Below are 15,454 nucleotides of genomic sequence, written 5' to 3' on the forward strand. Positions count from 1 at the left end.
CCGAATTGCTAAAAGAAAAAAAAAAAAAAATCCTAATTAATAGCCACGTGGATCGTCCGTGTTTTTGAGTTGTCGGCAGCCGCTATTTCTAAAGGTAATTCAACGGCCACCTTTTCATTCAATTACCGTGTCATAACTTCGATGAATAATGGAGGATAAAACGGACGAATTTAATACGAGGATAGAACGCGGGTCAAAGCCCGCACAGGTAGAAATACGGGCTTGGCAATAAATATATATTTTAATTATAATTTTATTTTAATATTTTAAAAATAATTAATATTTAACATGGAAATCATGAATATGAAAAAAATATTAAAATTAAAAATAATATATTTAAAAAATATTTGAACCATTAATTACCATTGTTTTTAGATGGACCATCTATTTTCATCCATCTTTAAAATGGATGCTTTATACCTCTAAGCCGCATATGGTAGCAATGGGTCTAGCCCGCGTGACACAATTGGACCACTCTCACTTAAAAATATCCGAAAAGAACAAAAACCTTTATTTTTCTTTATATTTTTTGGGATAAGCCAAAAAGCCAAAAACAATAGGCCACGTCTCATTTCAACGTACTTGAATCAAAAGGTTCGCTTTCTTATTGATTATTGAAAAAATAATATCCCCCCATTTTCTGTTTTTTCATTTTGGGTTTTTACAAAATGCTTAATTAATCTGGCTATGAGGAGTCCGCCATTTCCGTTTTTAAACGTTGCAGTTGGGGATCCAGTCATTCTAAGGCCTTAGAGGAGGAGGAGTAGTAAGGGTTTCCTTTTCTTTTGAGTGGCTGATTTGCAGAGATGGGGTTGATTTCTGGTCTGTTTTTGGGAATGGTGGCTGGAATTGCTTTGATGGCGGGTTGGCAGCGTATGATGAGGTATCGAGGCACGAAGCGTGTGGCGAAGGTAAGTTTCGTTTCCAAAATTTTACCATTTTCTGTTGATGTTCTTCAGTGGGAAGTGGAATTCAAGTGGAAATTTAGTAGTTGTTTTATGCGAGAAGAGATCTCTTGTGCTGTTCTGGTGGTTTTGTGCTTAAGAACAAGTTTCCGGGTCGATTTGTTGACTTTGAAATCGCTGCACGGGATGATATCAAATGTTGTGCTTGTTACTCTGTTTATTTAGTTGAATTTTAACTTGATCATCAGTTTGTCCATTGATCTAGTGGAATTCTTGAGGCATTTTATTTAGTAATTTAGTGAGTTGGTTTGCCTTTTTATGGATGCCATGTACTGATTTTGATTTTACTGGGCGTTCCTTTAAACTTGGGTCTGTACTGTGCATTTTATGCGTTAATGCCACATCTCTATATAGTTAAAATCTGTAATGCACGTTTTTATGTTAAAGTTTACCTTATTGATGCTAATTGGGAGGATTGGAAATAACTTAGTGCCCTATTCCTCCTACAGAGAAGTCATGGATAGCTTTGCATAACATCAGTTGCAGGTGGATACCGTTCATCTAATCTTAAAAATGATAGTACCTGTCCATGTGCTTGAGTGATTGGGCGTTACGGAACTGTCTCATAAAAGTTAACTGTATCCTGCTTTTGGTATCATGGGGATATCATTTGGGATATTTGTTTTACTGTTTGGCCCCATTTGGGTCCTGGAATTTTCACAACCCATTTTTGTTTGGCACCAACCATTTTTTTCTCACAAAACCCAGGCTTTGAGTGACCTGGTTTTGATTCATTTTTGAGATTTCAGAAACCCCTTTGCTAGTGGGTTTTCCAAAAACCCAAGTTTGATGGGCCCGGGTTTGTTCATTGGAAAATGCTCTCTCTCTCTCTCTCTCTCTCTTTCTCTCTCTCTCTTTTACTGTGTGTGTGCATAGGTGTGTGCATGTGTGTGTGCGTGTGCGTGTGCAAGGAAACACTTGAAAAAGATGTGGATCCATAGCAGTTGCGGAACACCTGAACAAATGAAAAATTCATATATGAAGAAGATGTGAATTCTTCTCTCTTTACTCATTAATTTTCCCTCTACTTACCCTTCTACAATCACCCCAAATTCCCCTCATTTCTCTCTGCACTTCCCATCCTTATGAAAATTCAGCTAGGTGGCACAAATGGAACCCCCTCACTTTTAGTCACCCTAAATCCCAACTAAAAATTTACATCAGAAAAAGATGTGAATTCTTTTCTCCTTAGGCTTTTCTTTTTCCCTCTCCTTTCCCCTTCTTCAGTTGCCCGAAATTCTCCCCGTTTCTCTCTCCAGAACCCTTTGTGGCTTTTGGTAATGACCCTAATATGTGCATTGAATGGGCCTTGATTCACAGTGTTGAGTTGATTGATGCTTTGTGATTTTTTCCGCCCTGACTTTGTTGAAGCAGGAGATAGAAGTTTGGGGTGTGTTTTATAGTAAATCAATGTTAATGCATCTTCTTATAAATGAGATCCTTTCGTGTTGAAATAGACGATTTTTAGGGAAGAGAATTGAGTTTAAGTACGGATTACAGTGTTTTACTGGTGAGTGTTAGCTGGAATAAACATAACCTTGTACAAAGATGAGTAAGTTTGGTTCTTGCATTTCTGAAGAGAGAAATTTCAGTTTATATTCATCTTTACCTTGTTTTCATTGGTAATGCTTGATTAAAAGAGCTTGATCTCCAGTGAAACTCAGATTTTGGATCAAGGCCTTTTTATGACTTTTCCCAATTGAGAATTCAGTTTAAGACTCCTTATTGCATTCTCTTACTAGTGCTATTTGTTTGTTAAGAACTTGAAATTATTAGATTAGAAAACTCCAATCCTAGTCTTCTAAGTAGATGGGATTGTGGTTTTTGATGCTGCTTTTATTATGTTTTTGCTTGATGTTTTGACTAAGTTTATATCTTTACATTCATAGGAGAATTTTTTGTATATTCTCCGTCTTTCCATTGGTCTTCTGTACTTTGTGTGTTAATACTCCTCTCAAAAAATCAGCATTGATCTAATAACAGAGAGAGTGGCATTCCTCCAACTTCCTTCCATTAATTTCTGTTAGACATTTTTTTTGCAGAAACATGAGGATGATAAACTAATTATTTTCAATGATCTCTTTAAAGAATTGACCCAAAAAGCCTATAGATCTTACAAAAAGTAGAAAACTAAAGAAGAAATTGCATAGATCTTCAAAAAGAAAAAAAGAAGATGAAAAAGTAATTGCCCGTACAACTTGAACATCAATGGAAGGATACAAATTGATTGTTAAATAGAAAGGCAAAATAATAACCCTTACAAAGCGCAATGAGATACTATCAAGCAAATCCCATGTTTTACAAATAGCTGAGTCGAAGCAGTTCTAGTATAAAACTTGGGTTCTTTCTAGATGCTATTCAAACAGCATATAACATGTCAGAAAGCTAGAGAGGGAAAAGAGAAAAGAAAAGAGAAAAAGAAGAGAGAAAAGAGAGAGAGATATGATAGACTTGAGAGGAGAGAATGCCGTGAGGTCTGCACACTCACGCACCTCATCAATCTTTTACATCATTAAACAATTATGTTATCGACAAAAGTGCTCATAAAAATAAACTTAGGACATTTAGGTCTTATGACCTAGGTAAAGGAATTTTTAACACTCCTCGAGCTAGAGCATAAATGTTGCCCATGCCTAGCTTGGAACAAATTGTTTGGATCATATCATGACCAATGCCTTTGGTGAAGATGTCTGCCAGCTGAACCTTAGATTTCACACATGGAGTAGACACCTTCTTACTAGCAACTTCCTCTTGGATAAAGTGACTTTCGACTTCAATATGCTTGGTCCTTTTATGAAATACCAGATTACTTGCTATATAGGTGGCGGCTTTATTATCGCAATACATCTTCATGGGTTCGACATCAGTAAATCCCATCTCTTGCATTAGTGATTTTCTTCGCATCAATTCACATGTAGTATGTGCAATTGCTCTATATTCAACCTCTGCACTAGATTTAGCCACCATTATGTTTCTTGCTTCTCCATGTTACCAAGTTTCCACAAATATAGACAGCTTGTTAGATGGTGAACCTGCCCAATCAGCATTTGAGTAACTTTTAATGTCTAATTGATTATTTGGCATGTAAATCAAATGTCGACCTGGGGCTCCCTTCAGATACCTTAAAATTCTATAACCAACATCCCCGTTAGAAATCTTGAAAGCTTGCATAAATCCACTCACAAGACATTGCAAAAGCAATATCAGGCCTGGTGATGCTCAGGTAAATCGACCTACCTACCATTCTTCTGTATCTTCATGGATCCACAAACAACTCCCCATGATCAACTAATAATTTTGCATTGGAATCCGTAAGCGTATCCACTGGTCTAGCACCTAACATTCCAGTTTATGTCAACAAATCAGTCACATATTTTCTTTGAGACAAATTAATGCAATGCTTTGATCTGGCTACTTCAATTCGTTAGCTAGCCTAAATCCTTAGTTTGAACATATTGTTTTTGATGTCTCTTTAAATGACTGAGTCCTTCTTGATCATTGCCACTAACAATAGTATTATCAACATAGACAATTAAAACAATTATTCCGGAGTCTTATTTCTAAGCAAACACTGAATGATCTGCATGGTTGCGTCGAAATCCATATGCTACAACAACTTCACTGAACTTTTCAAACCATGACTGTGTGGACTGTTTCAGGCCATAAATGGCTTTCTTCAGCTTACACAATTTATTCGACTCCTCTTGAGCAACAAATCCAAGTGGTTACTCCATGCACATCTCTTCTTGTAGATCACTATGGAGAAAACCATTCTTTACATGAAGTAACCACAATGACCATCCCTTGTTTGCAGTCACAATATAACCACTTGAAGTTTAGCAACAAGTGCAAATAATTCAAAGTAGTCAATGCTAAATGTGTGTGTATCCCTTGACTACCAATTTGGCTTTTAATCTTTCTGTAGGGCCATCGGGTGGATATTCGACTTCATAAACCCATCGACACCTATTAGTCCTTGTTCTAGCTGGTAACTTGGTGAGTTCCCATGTATCATTTGAGTGGAGTGTGTCCATCTCATCTTCCATCACTTTCTTCCACCTAGTATGAGAAAGTGCTTCTTGATAGGTCTTAGGAACATAAATAGATGAAAGGGCTAAATCAAAACTTTGATATGATGGAGACAAATTTGTAAAGGTAATAAAATGTGCAATCGGATGTTGGGTACAAGACTTGATACCTTTAGGGATATGGCAATAGGTACCTCATCATCACAAGTGGGAAGTGCATCAGTGGACGAAGATGATGATTGAGTGGTTGGCTGAGTTGGTGGGGGATGTCCACCATGCATTTTTCTTCTGGTATAAACCTTTATGGGCTGCTCTTGAGAAACACCATGATGTGTAGATGTAATAGATTCAACGGAGTTAGGTAACTGGGATGAAGAAGAAGTATCAAGAGGAATAGGAAGAGGAATCATAGAAGCCGAGGACTTTGAGACTTCTTCAGTAGTAGGATAAAAAAATTTGTATCAAGCACACGACTTTCTTCTAAAAAAAAAAGGAGTATTTTAAAAAATGTAACATTAACACAACCAATTTTTTCTGTATACTAGGATGATAACAACGATAATATTTCTAGAAAGCATGAATACTCAAGAAAGACACATTTGACAACCAGGGGATCTAGCTTAGCATTACCGGTACCTAACATATGAACAAAGCAACCACACCCAAACATTCGAGGAGGAACACCAAACAATGGAGCATCAGGATAGAGAACCGTATATGGTGTTTTTTCATTTAAGATTAAAGAGGGCATACAATTAATTAAACAACATGAGGTCAGCAAGGCATCTCACCAAAACCTTGGGAATATCGATATTAATTAGAGAATGGGTTACTTCAAGTAAGTGTTGATTTTTCCTTCCAGCAACCCGGTTTTGTTGAGGAGTATGCGAACAAGAATTTTGGTGTAAAGATCTATTTTTGTCTATTTTGAACAAAACAATTCTCAAAATCTCTAGAAAGATAATCTTTAGAATTATTAGAACGTAACATGCACATATTCTTATTGAATTGAGTTTGGCTCTCCTTATGAAACAATTTAAAAATGGAAAAAATCGCATATCCCTCTTTTGTTAAATATCACCATGTCATTTTGTGAATAATTTTCTATGAAAGTTACAAAGATGCCTATTCCTAGACAAACATTGTACTCTAGCTGGACCTCATATATCATAATGAACCATTATAAGTGAAGCAAGTCTCTGGTTGTCAACTCTAGGATGAAATGATACCTTATGATGATTTCCTAACTGACAAGCTTCACACTCTAAAGTAGACACAGACTCCAAAGAAGGGACTAATAACTTTAAGATATTGAGAGAAGAATGACCTGGTCGACAATGCCATTCGAAAGGAGAATCAACAGAGTGAAGAGTGACACCAATCAGGTTATGATCCAACACAGGCCACTTGACTCATTACGTGTCATCAATCGTCCTCTTTGTTTTAAGATCATAAAGGACACAAGAAGAAGGATAAAAGGTTACATGAGATTTGGTTAATTTGCCCACAGATAATAAACTGAAAGGGAACTTTGGAACATATAGTAAATATGGTAGAGGAACACAAGTATGCATAACTATACTCTGTCTTGACATACTAGATACGATCCATTAACCAAGGTAACAACAAAATTAGGAATACACTTTATTTGGAGACAATAAAACAAAGGATTCACCGGTATCAGGTTTAAGGCTAGATTAAAATTTTAGCAATACTAAGTTCTTGCTGCTTCTGCTATAATTCCACCACTAGAGATATGCTGATATAGATTCAGCTCTTCCCACATACCCTTGAGGGTACTATGATACTCACACTCTTATTACCTTGTTGCAATTGAAACATTTTCTCAAACAGCTCGTATACCTGAGAGATATTTTTATTTGATGAATGCGTTTCTTTCAAAGTCTCCCAAATTTCTTTATTTGTATCAAGAAACATCACATTGGCACTTATTTTGGGTTCTATACTACTCCATAACCAGGTCATGATTATGTAATTCTCCCTCATCCACTCTTCATATCTACTATTAGATTTACTAGGCTTGTCCTTAGTCAAGAATATCAATTTCCCTTTTTTGCACTGAGGGATACTTTGAAACTAGGTCACGATCTCTCTGTAGATCTTGACCTTGAAAGAGAAAACACACTCACGTCAACATAGATTGGCAACATCTTGAAATCAGGTGGATCTATCTCTACATATTGATCACAAAAGAGAAATCACACAAGCAGCAACATCGCCACACTAATTGCAGATCAACATGGCCTTTTGCAAAAAACCTTGAAAACAGCCCTAGGTTTTACAATCAAACAGTCCTACGGTTTTAAGATTAAAAAAATAAAGAAAAAAACTACTGCACAAAGAAGATAGAGGAAGAATGAAGATGGTTGAGGCAAGGATTAAGATGTTTGCTTTGTTAGAGAATCTAAAGCAAGAAAAGAGAAAAGAAAAGAGGCAAAGGAGAGAAAAGAGAGCATGATATGAGAGACAAGAGGGGAGGGAGTGCAGATTTTAAGGTTGACTTAAAGAAAACCAATCATAGGTTTTTTAGCCCAAACGCAAATGGCGCCGTCATGATTCTATCTTATTTTATGAGGAAGCCTCTTCTAGGCGCATTTGTTGTGATGAGCAGCATATTGTGATGTTATGTAAGGATTAGGTATATTAGCTGATAAATGACCTGCTTGATCAAGGATTCCCTTACACACATACATGTGGCTCCAAGTGTGCATGTCTAGTAAATACAAATAATAGTTTTAACTTCAATTCATGGGAATGAACTGTTTGTTACTATATCTGGGCACATCCATAATCTAGATGGGTGTCAATTATGTTTAGGCGTGGTTCAAGTAGGTATTTATATGATTGATAAATCAGCCACATGTGCACGTTGTATGACTTAGAGTACCAGATGCATCCAATGATGTATACTGTCTGTAGCTGTTCATAGGAAGAATTGCAAGTATTGTTAGGAGAGCTGAAACCAGATGTGCAATCATAAGATTTTCCAGTTTTATCTTTTTATCAGTTGAGTCACAACGATGCTAGTTGGCTCATTGTTCATACCTTATAGAAAATTCACAGAAATAAAAGAAATAACGGAAAGCTGCATAACTGAAAAACTATTTGAAAAACTATTAGAAAAATAACCTAGAAAATGAAAAAATAAGAAAGAGAAATTTCTGATAATCTATAAATTTTAACTGTCAAACTGTCAATCTCTGCATGATTACAAAAAAGAAAATCTTTTTTTTTTCCCCATAATTAGTTCGCTATAAAAGTGAAAATTTCTTATAAAATAATGGAATAGAAATTTTGTCATAAAGGACGTGATTATAAATTTCTATATATTTATCTACACATGGTTATGGATCATAAAATATTCCATCTATCCACAATCTTGTGGAACTTCATAAAGGCAAAGAGCTAAGTAATGAGTTTTGTAATATCATGTTAACGGTGGTGTTTGAGATGAAGCATGAAACATAGACACTATGCCCAAAGACCTAAACTTAGATATTCTTTAAGTTCCTGTCTGCAGGGCCTCAGTTATTGCCTTGTAAATCTAGCCTTCCATCACGTATATCTTCTAACAAAGATTTTGTTAGTGATACAAACAGCACAACAATGGAGTTATGCAGTTTAATATTTGAAAGGTGAAAGTAGCATTGTCAGCTTCATTTCACTGTCCATCAAGTTGACTCGAGGGATTTCTTGTGAATCCTTATTTAAAGAAAACGACCCGACCCTTCTAATGGTTGGGTCCTAAATAATATGGTTTGGCTGAATTTTTGGAATTAACTGGCGATTCTGCTTTGAAGTATTCTGCTGAATAATAATATGCTCTATTTGACCTTGAAGTTATTGTAGTATAGAGGGGGCAATGTTCCCATGATACTATAGCTCAGGTAATTGAAATTGTTATATGAACTCATTCAGTATAGTTGCTTTGACAAATTTCACAATAATAATGACACTGGATTTTGTTTCAGAGTTCATTACCTTCTGGTTTAATTGACTTTATTGTAACAAATTTAGTTGCCACGATATGCATATAGATAAATTTTACTTTCATTATGCAGTTCGGTGTACGACAGTCTTGTTATTTACTTTGTTGGACAATGATAATTTTGATGTGTCGTTTTGTTGAGGTTTCTCGAATCCATTGATACACATAGGTGGTGTTTGAAGATAAGTTGGGAACATAGGTGCATGATTAGGATTGGGTTAGGAATTGAGATCCCCAAAATTTAGGATCCCGATCCCAACCTTTTAGGAATCGTTCTTCGAATCTTAAAGAATATATATATAATCTAGAACTGTGCACACTTTTTAAAGTTTGGTTTTCTTTATTTATAACCAGCAAGCAATGCAACTATATTAAAAGTGTAGTTGCATTGCTAGCTAGCTATAAATAAAGAAAATCATTGGTTTTGTTGTTAACTTGATCTTAAGGTGGGGATCGAGATCTCAAAATTTAAAAATTGATGTCCCTTTCCTTGAGTGCAAGAGCTAGATTCTGGTGTGGGATTACCCGCTAAGTGGGGAAATCCCAACAACTATGGCTGGGAGGATACGTTTTTGAGATGGTCTTTAACCATAAATTTATGTTTATGCCTATTAGCTATCACATTTTCTTTAACTTACAAAGAGTTTGATGTTGATTTATTGTAATTGCTATATCTTTTATCTCTGAACATGTGTCAATAATAGTGAGCTTTTATATTTGCCATTGCTAAGCTTTGAACGTGTAATGATAAATGCATTATGAAATTTCGAGTACATCATATGATATAAATTTTGAATTAGTACTTTGATGCTTTTTATTTTCTTTACCATTAAGAAGTGGCATGGATTTTTCCTTCAAGGCCTATATATGAATTGTGACTTTATTCTCTTCTTTGTTGAGTTGGTTGCATTTTCACTCTAGTCTATAATGTTTTGCAGGCAGTTGATCTAAAGATTTTAGGATCTCTTAATAGGGATGACTTGAAGAAACTTTGTGGTGACAACTATCCTGAATGGATTTCTTTCCCTGCTTATGAACAGGTCAGGTGTATCTAGGAAATTGTTTTGGATCCATGTATTTTTATCATTGATAAATTTTCTTGCACTTGGCACTTGTCTTTAGCAATTACGTTCTAAATGTATCAAAGGGTTTAGTTAGCTTAGTCCACCTATTTGGTTACTAAGGAGATGTTTGTGATGTTAAAATAAATACCCTCATAAATCTTCACAAATACCCCCTGATTTAAGTATATATCAATGAAGCATATCTACTTGTCATGACTCTTGATTACACCATCAACTGGAGGATCAACTGATATAAGTGATATTTTGTTCACTAATCAGTTGTGTTTGTTTTGTATCTCTTAGTGATATAGTGAACAAATGATGTTATCCTATTGATGTAATGCATTTGAGACTGATACTACCATTAGGTAACCTGTCTTCCAACTTAGAACATTTTAACTCTGTGCTTTATGTTAGACACGCAACCTAGGTGTTGATCATGCTCCTAGATTTTTCTCTATTGCTCCTGGATAGGGATCTTGATCCCCACTTTTTAGAGATTGATCCTAGCCACTTGAAGGGGCAACAAGAGGCTAAGAAGATGACTCATTTAGATCCTAGTTGTGTTCATACTCACACTCTCTAATGCTTTTGGATGTTATAAAGTCTAAAATTACAAATAAAGCACCTTGTTATGCATTTGGATGTTGCAAGTGTGTGAAACCATAAATAAAGCGAATTTTTTAAAAATAATTTCTATTGCATTGTCATTGTACTCTTTTTTTTTTCTCTTGTATTTTGTAGGATTATTGTTACATATGATACATCTAAAGAGGAATATAAAACTATTATTTGTTAATTAAATAAAATTTAATTAAATAGAAAGGAATATAAAAATATTATACTCATTAATTATGCCTTGTCTTGTAGAAGTATGATTTCTTGCAATTTTTAAGGTCCAAAATATTGGCTGGACAAAGGGAAGCAAGTTTTGATATATAATTCCCATGTAAGTTGATAGAGTTTTAAATAAAACTTATCATTGATCCTTTGCCTAATGGTAGAATTTGACCTGTTTCTCATTTTTTGTTTCTCTCTCGCAAAAGAGAAGATTAATCTTTTTGAGAAATAAGGTTGTCAAATGCAAGGTGTGGGCTTAAGATTTTAGGGGGTTTTGATGAACTATGCTCCTTGATAGGGCCGTGATGTAGGAGCATACCTTCCAATGCAGATAATAAATATTAAAATCGTACTTTAAGAATATAAAATTTATAAAAACATAACTGGGGCTTAGGTGGTAGCACCACCACGACCCCAGCCCCATTTTCAACATAGTTCAAGTGTTGATTGTAAGGAGCCTAGACACTATATCACCTTCACAATGTTCGTCAAAAACTTTGAATTCGCAAAAATGGATCGATCGTTTTGGGGCCCTTTGGATCCTAGCAAAAAGATTACAAGGAAATAGGTTTCTAGTGAGATTCCCCATTTTAGCTGTTTGGATCCAAAATCTGGGGTGGAAATTAATTTTTATATATATATATATATATATATATTAATATTTAGCCCAAAGCAGAGGAATTATTTTCCTCCCAACAGGCTGAAAAATTTATGTCCATGTCAAATTTCTTTACGAAGTCGAATAAAGCAAAAGTTAAAACGAGCGTATGGCTCGTTGGGTCCCGAACAAAAAAGGGCAATCTCTTTCCATCTCACCCTCGCCCTCTATCTCTCTCCCCTTGCTAAACCTACTCCACTAACTCTCTCTCTCTCTGTCTCCTAGATATCTCTCTCTCTCCAATTTTTATACCTTAGTTTCTGATCTCCTTGTCTATCTCTCCCATTGTTTGCAAAATCGAACCAAAATGGTTAATTGGACATAGGGCTGAAGCCGTTTAACCGGCTTAACCGGTAAACCGGACGATTCAACTGTTCTAACTGGGCAAGTCTCGAGGCGGTCAAAAAATTGTTGCAAAAATAAAAAATATACAAAAAAAATCTACTAAAATATGAAAAGCATATGAAGAACGATTAAAAAAAACACATTCAAATGAAGTTGAAAATTAATGAAAAAATGGAATTTAAAGGTGCCTAAGAGTATTTTTACAAATTATCGAAAAAGATGGAAAAATATAAAAGTGAGTATTGATGACCAAAACAATTTCTAATCTTACCATAATGTAAAGAATATTAAAAAATATATTACAAATCAAATTCCTTATTTTAAGATTTTATGTATATTTTTTAAATTGTTATTTTTTAAATACTGGTCGATCACCAAAACAGCCCTAAACCGGTTCCGATCTAATCGGGCGGTTATCGGTTAGATCACCCCATTTTTCTAACATGGATCTCTCCCCGTTTATAGAAATTTCTTTGTACTTCCATCTTGCTCTGGCCGTTACATTCTCTCTATCTAGACCATGTTTTTCTTCTCTAGAGATTCCCTGCATTTAAACCCTTTATGAAATAGAAATGTATCTTCCAAGTTGCATCCAAATGCTATCTAAATAGCAAAAACCCATTTTGCACGAAATGTTTTTCAAAGGTAATAGTTTTTTTTTCTCAATCAATTTTTTCTAGGGATTGAAATGGTGCCTTAATCCCCTTGAATCCAAGAAAGATTTGGGCATTGTTTCCAGCTTTCCGCTAACTAGTGTGGTCCACATAGGTGTGCATGCCATATAGTGTGATGTGCCCACATATGCGGCCTATACGTTGCCTAATCAGATGCATCTTGCAAGCCTCCATAGATTGCCATATGTGGTGCAACCAAGGGCCACACTGCTTTGATGCGATGTGTTATGCGGCCACATCTGATAACCATGATATCCAACGGGAAGTGTCAGAATCTTCATAAGTTAGCTGGATATTTGATGAATATGGCAGTGTAATACCAGAGTGTCATGTTGATTATGATTTTCTAGGGGTTTGGACAAACTGATAGACTACTCAACATATACTTGTTCTAGTAGTGATGAGATACAAATGTCTACCATGCAAAGGTCTGTAAAGAATTGAAATCACCATCTGTGTTTGGTATAGAGTCCTTCATATGCGTCAGAGTGTTTCTTTTTGCAAATGGAATTTCTGAAGTATCTGGTTGTCAAAAGTCTTCAAGGAATGTGATGTAGGGAAATTTGAGGCAACAGTAAAGTCAACAAGGAGCAAAGCTAAACACAAGCATAAGTGGAAGAAACCTATGGTTTCTTCTCCATACCCCAAGCTAGGGTTCCTAAAGCCTGAGCTTTCTCTCTTTCAATTTCTAAAAATCATGTGTAATTGACCTCTCAAGGCCCCACACACCTTATATATTATAATTCAATGTTCAAGGACATTATATGTCCATACAATAATTAAAATGACCTATATATCATAACTTAAACTTAAATTTTGTAACAAAAATTCACCCCTGTGAATAATACCCATGAATAGTACTCATGAATAATACTTGTGAATAGTTCCCATTAACTGAACAAAAAAACTTAAAACTCTAGAATCCTTAAAAAATTAGAAACCCTAGAAATAAGCCATAAAAGCAAACTATAATATACATCCTTTGAAGTTGAATAAAACTAAAGGATAAGAACAAATTTTCCCTCCATCATTCTCTCTTGGTTGGAGAAAACTCATCATTGAGTTTTGAAGTATGCTAAGATGAAACTGACGTTAATCCGATAACATTCTTCAACTCGATTATAAACATGATCTTGAGACTTGTTGATTACTACACTAATCAAAACACAATAATTGTTCATTGGAACTGAGAAACCCTCAAGGAAAGGGTCACTGTATGTTGATAAAATATTTTTAATCATACAAACTTGTTGAAATTTGCATCATTTCAGCCATATAACCATGCGGAATTTGCCCATACTCAGCTCTAGAACACACCTCGAGTGCATCTTTGAGATCAGCGATTAAACCAACTTCACCCTCTTCCAAAATATCTTCATCATCATCGTGATCTTTATCATAGATTGGATCTCCTAAGAAATCTTGTTCATCTGAGTACATATTGAAGATTGGTAGTAAATCACAATCTACAATTTGCTAAATTTCTATGCAATCTGTATCATAGTAAAAAATCTCAACTTCCAAATTGAAAACCCTAGAATGATGTTCCCCACATCTAGGTCTTCTATCGTTATCCTCATCACTCGACTCCACACACGGAGCGCAAAAGTGAAAAGGCTTGTATTCGAAATCTTCTTGGGCTAAATGGTCACTGTCTTGGCTATTATTGAGGCTGGCGACTTGCTGCGCCAACTGCTATACTTGCATTTCAAGTTCCTCAATTCTGTCATTTATTGATCACAAAGTGGATCTACGAAAGCTTCCCTCCTACGACCCCTTTTCGTTGCCATAGGTTCGCTGAAATCATAAACTCTAGGCAAATAATCAATAAAAATTGCTGAAATCATCAGGCTTTAAGTTGTTTTGGCAAAACTTTGGCAAAAAATCAGCAAACCCTAGACCCCACTATAACTTCCCCTCTTTGTTGTTGACCGAGGGCACCAAAAAACGTGGTGCTACATTAACTCTATACATACTACAGTAACTTCTGTACATGTTACAATAACGTCCGTACTTGCTACAGTAACTTTCATATAGATCGCTAGCTTTGATACCACTTGATGCAAGGAAATTTGAGGGAACAAAAAAAATCAACAAGGGGCAAAACTAAACACAAGCACAAGTCGAAGAAAATTAGGGTTTCTTCTTCATACCTCAAGCTAGGGTTCCAAAAGCCTAAGCTTTTCTCTTTCAATTTCTAAAAATAAGTGTAATTGACCCTCCCAAGGCCTCACACATCTTATATCTTATAACTCAATATTCAAGGATATTACATGTCCATACAATGATTAAAATAAGCTATATATCATAACTTAAATTTAAATTTCGTAATGACAAATTGACCCCTATGAATTATACCCATAAATAGTACTTGTGAATAGTTTCCATGAAATAAACCAAAAATATAAAAACCCTAGAATCCCTAAAAAACTAAAAACCCTAGAAATAAGCCCTAAAAGCAAACTATAATATACATCTTTTAAAGTTGAATGAAAATAAAGCATAAGAACAAATTTTCCCTCCATCAGAATGATTTTTCTTTTTCAGTTTCATCATGTTACTTTGTAATTCTTCACTCGGTTTCAGTTGTTTTCTGAGCTGATTGAGGTGTATTCTTTCCTTATCTGTTGTTGCAGGTGAAATGGCTGAACAAGCAGCTGAGCAAAATGTGGCCATTCATTGCAGATGTAAGTCAAGACAAGATTTATCTTATTGAACGAATTTGTGTGAAGGCTATCTTTTGAGAGTTTCTCTATCCACACCTTGATTTGGTTGATGTATTTTGTAGAACCATAAAAATACCTTTAGAAATGAAAGAATTGTGCATTATCATTATTTGATCTCTTTTTGCTTGATCCTCTGACTAGGAAG

At 35.3% G+C, this 15,454-nt stretch overlaps 1 protein-coding gene across 1 annotated transcript in view; it reads left to right on the forward strand.

Annotated features, from left to right (window-relative positions):
• The first annotated feature begins 743 nt into the window (after nucleotides 1-743).
• Nucleotides 744-15,454, forward strand: part of NTMC2T4 (Calcium-dependent lipid-binding (CaLB domain) family protein) — a 44,880-nt gene continuing 30,169 nt past the window's right edge. Inside the window, exons 1-3 of the mRNA XM_006829062.4 lie at nucleotides 744-911; nucleotides 9,941-10,042; nucleotides 15,220-15,270. Of these exons, the coding sequence (XP_006829125.1) occupies nucleotides 807-911; nucleotides 9,941-10,042; nucleotides 15,220-15,270 (258 nt within the window). The 5' untranslated portion in view covers nucleotides 744-806. The remainder of the gene's footprint in view (nucleotides 912-9,940; nucleotides 10,043-15,219; nucleotides 15,271-15,454) is intronic.

The sequence above is a fragment of the Amborella trichopoda genome, chromosome 9, assembly GCF_054954075.1.
Source record: "Amborella trichopoda isolate Santa Cruz 75 chromosome 9, AtrichopodaSantaCruz75HAP2 v2.0, whole genome shotgun sequence".
Classification (NCBI taxonomy): Eukaryota; Viridiplantae; Streptophyta; class Magnoliopsida; order Amborellales; family Amborellaceae; genus Amborella; species Amborella trichopoda.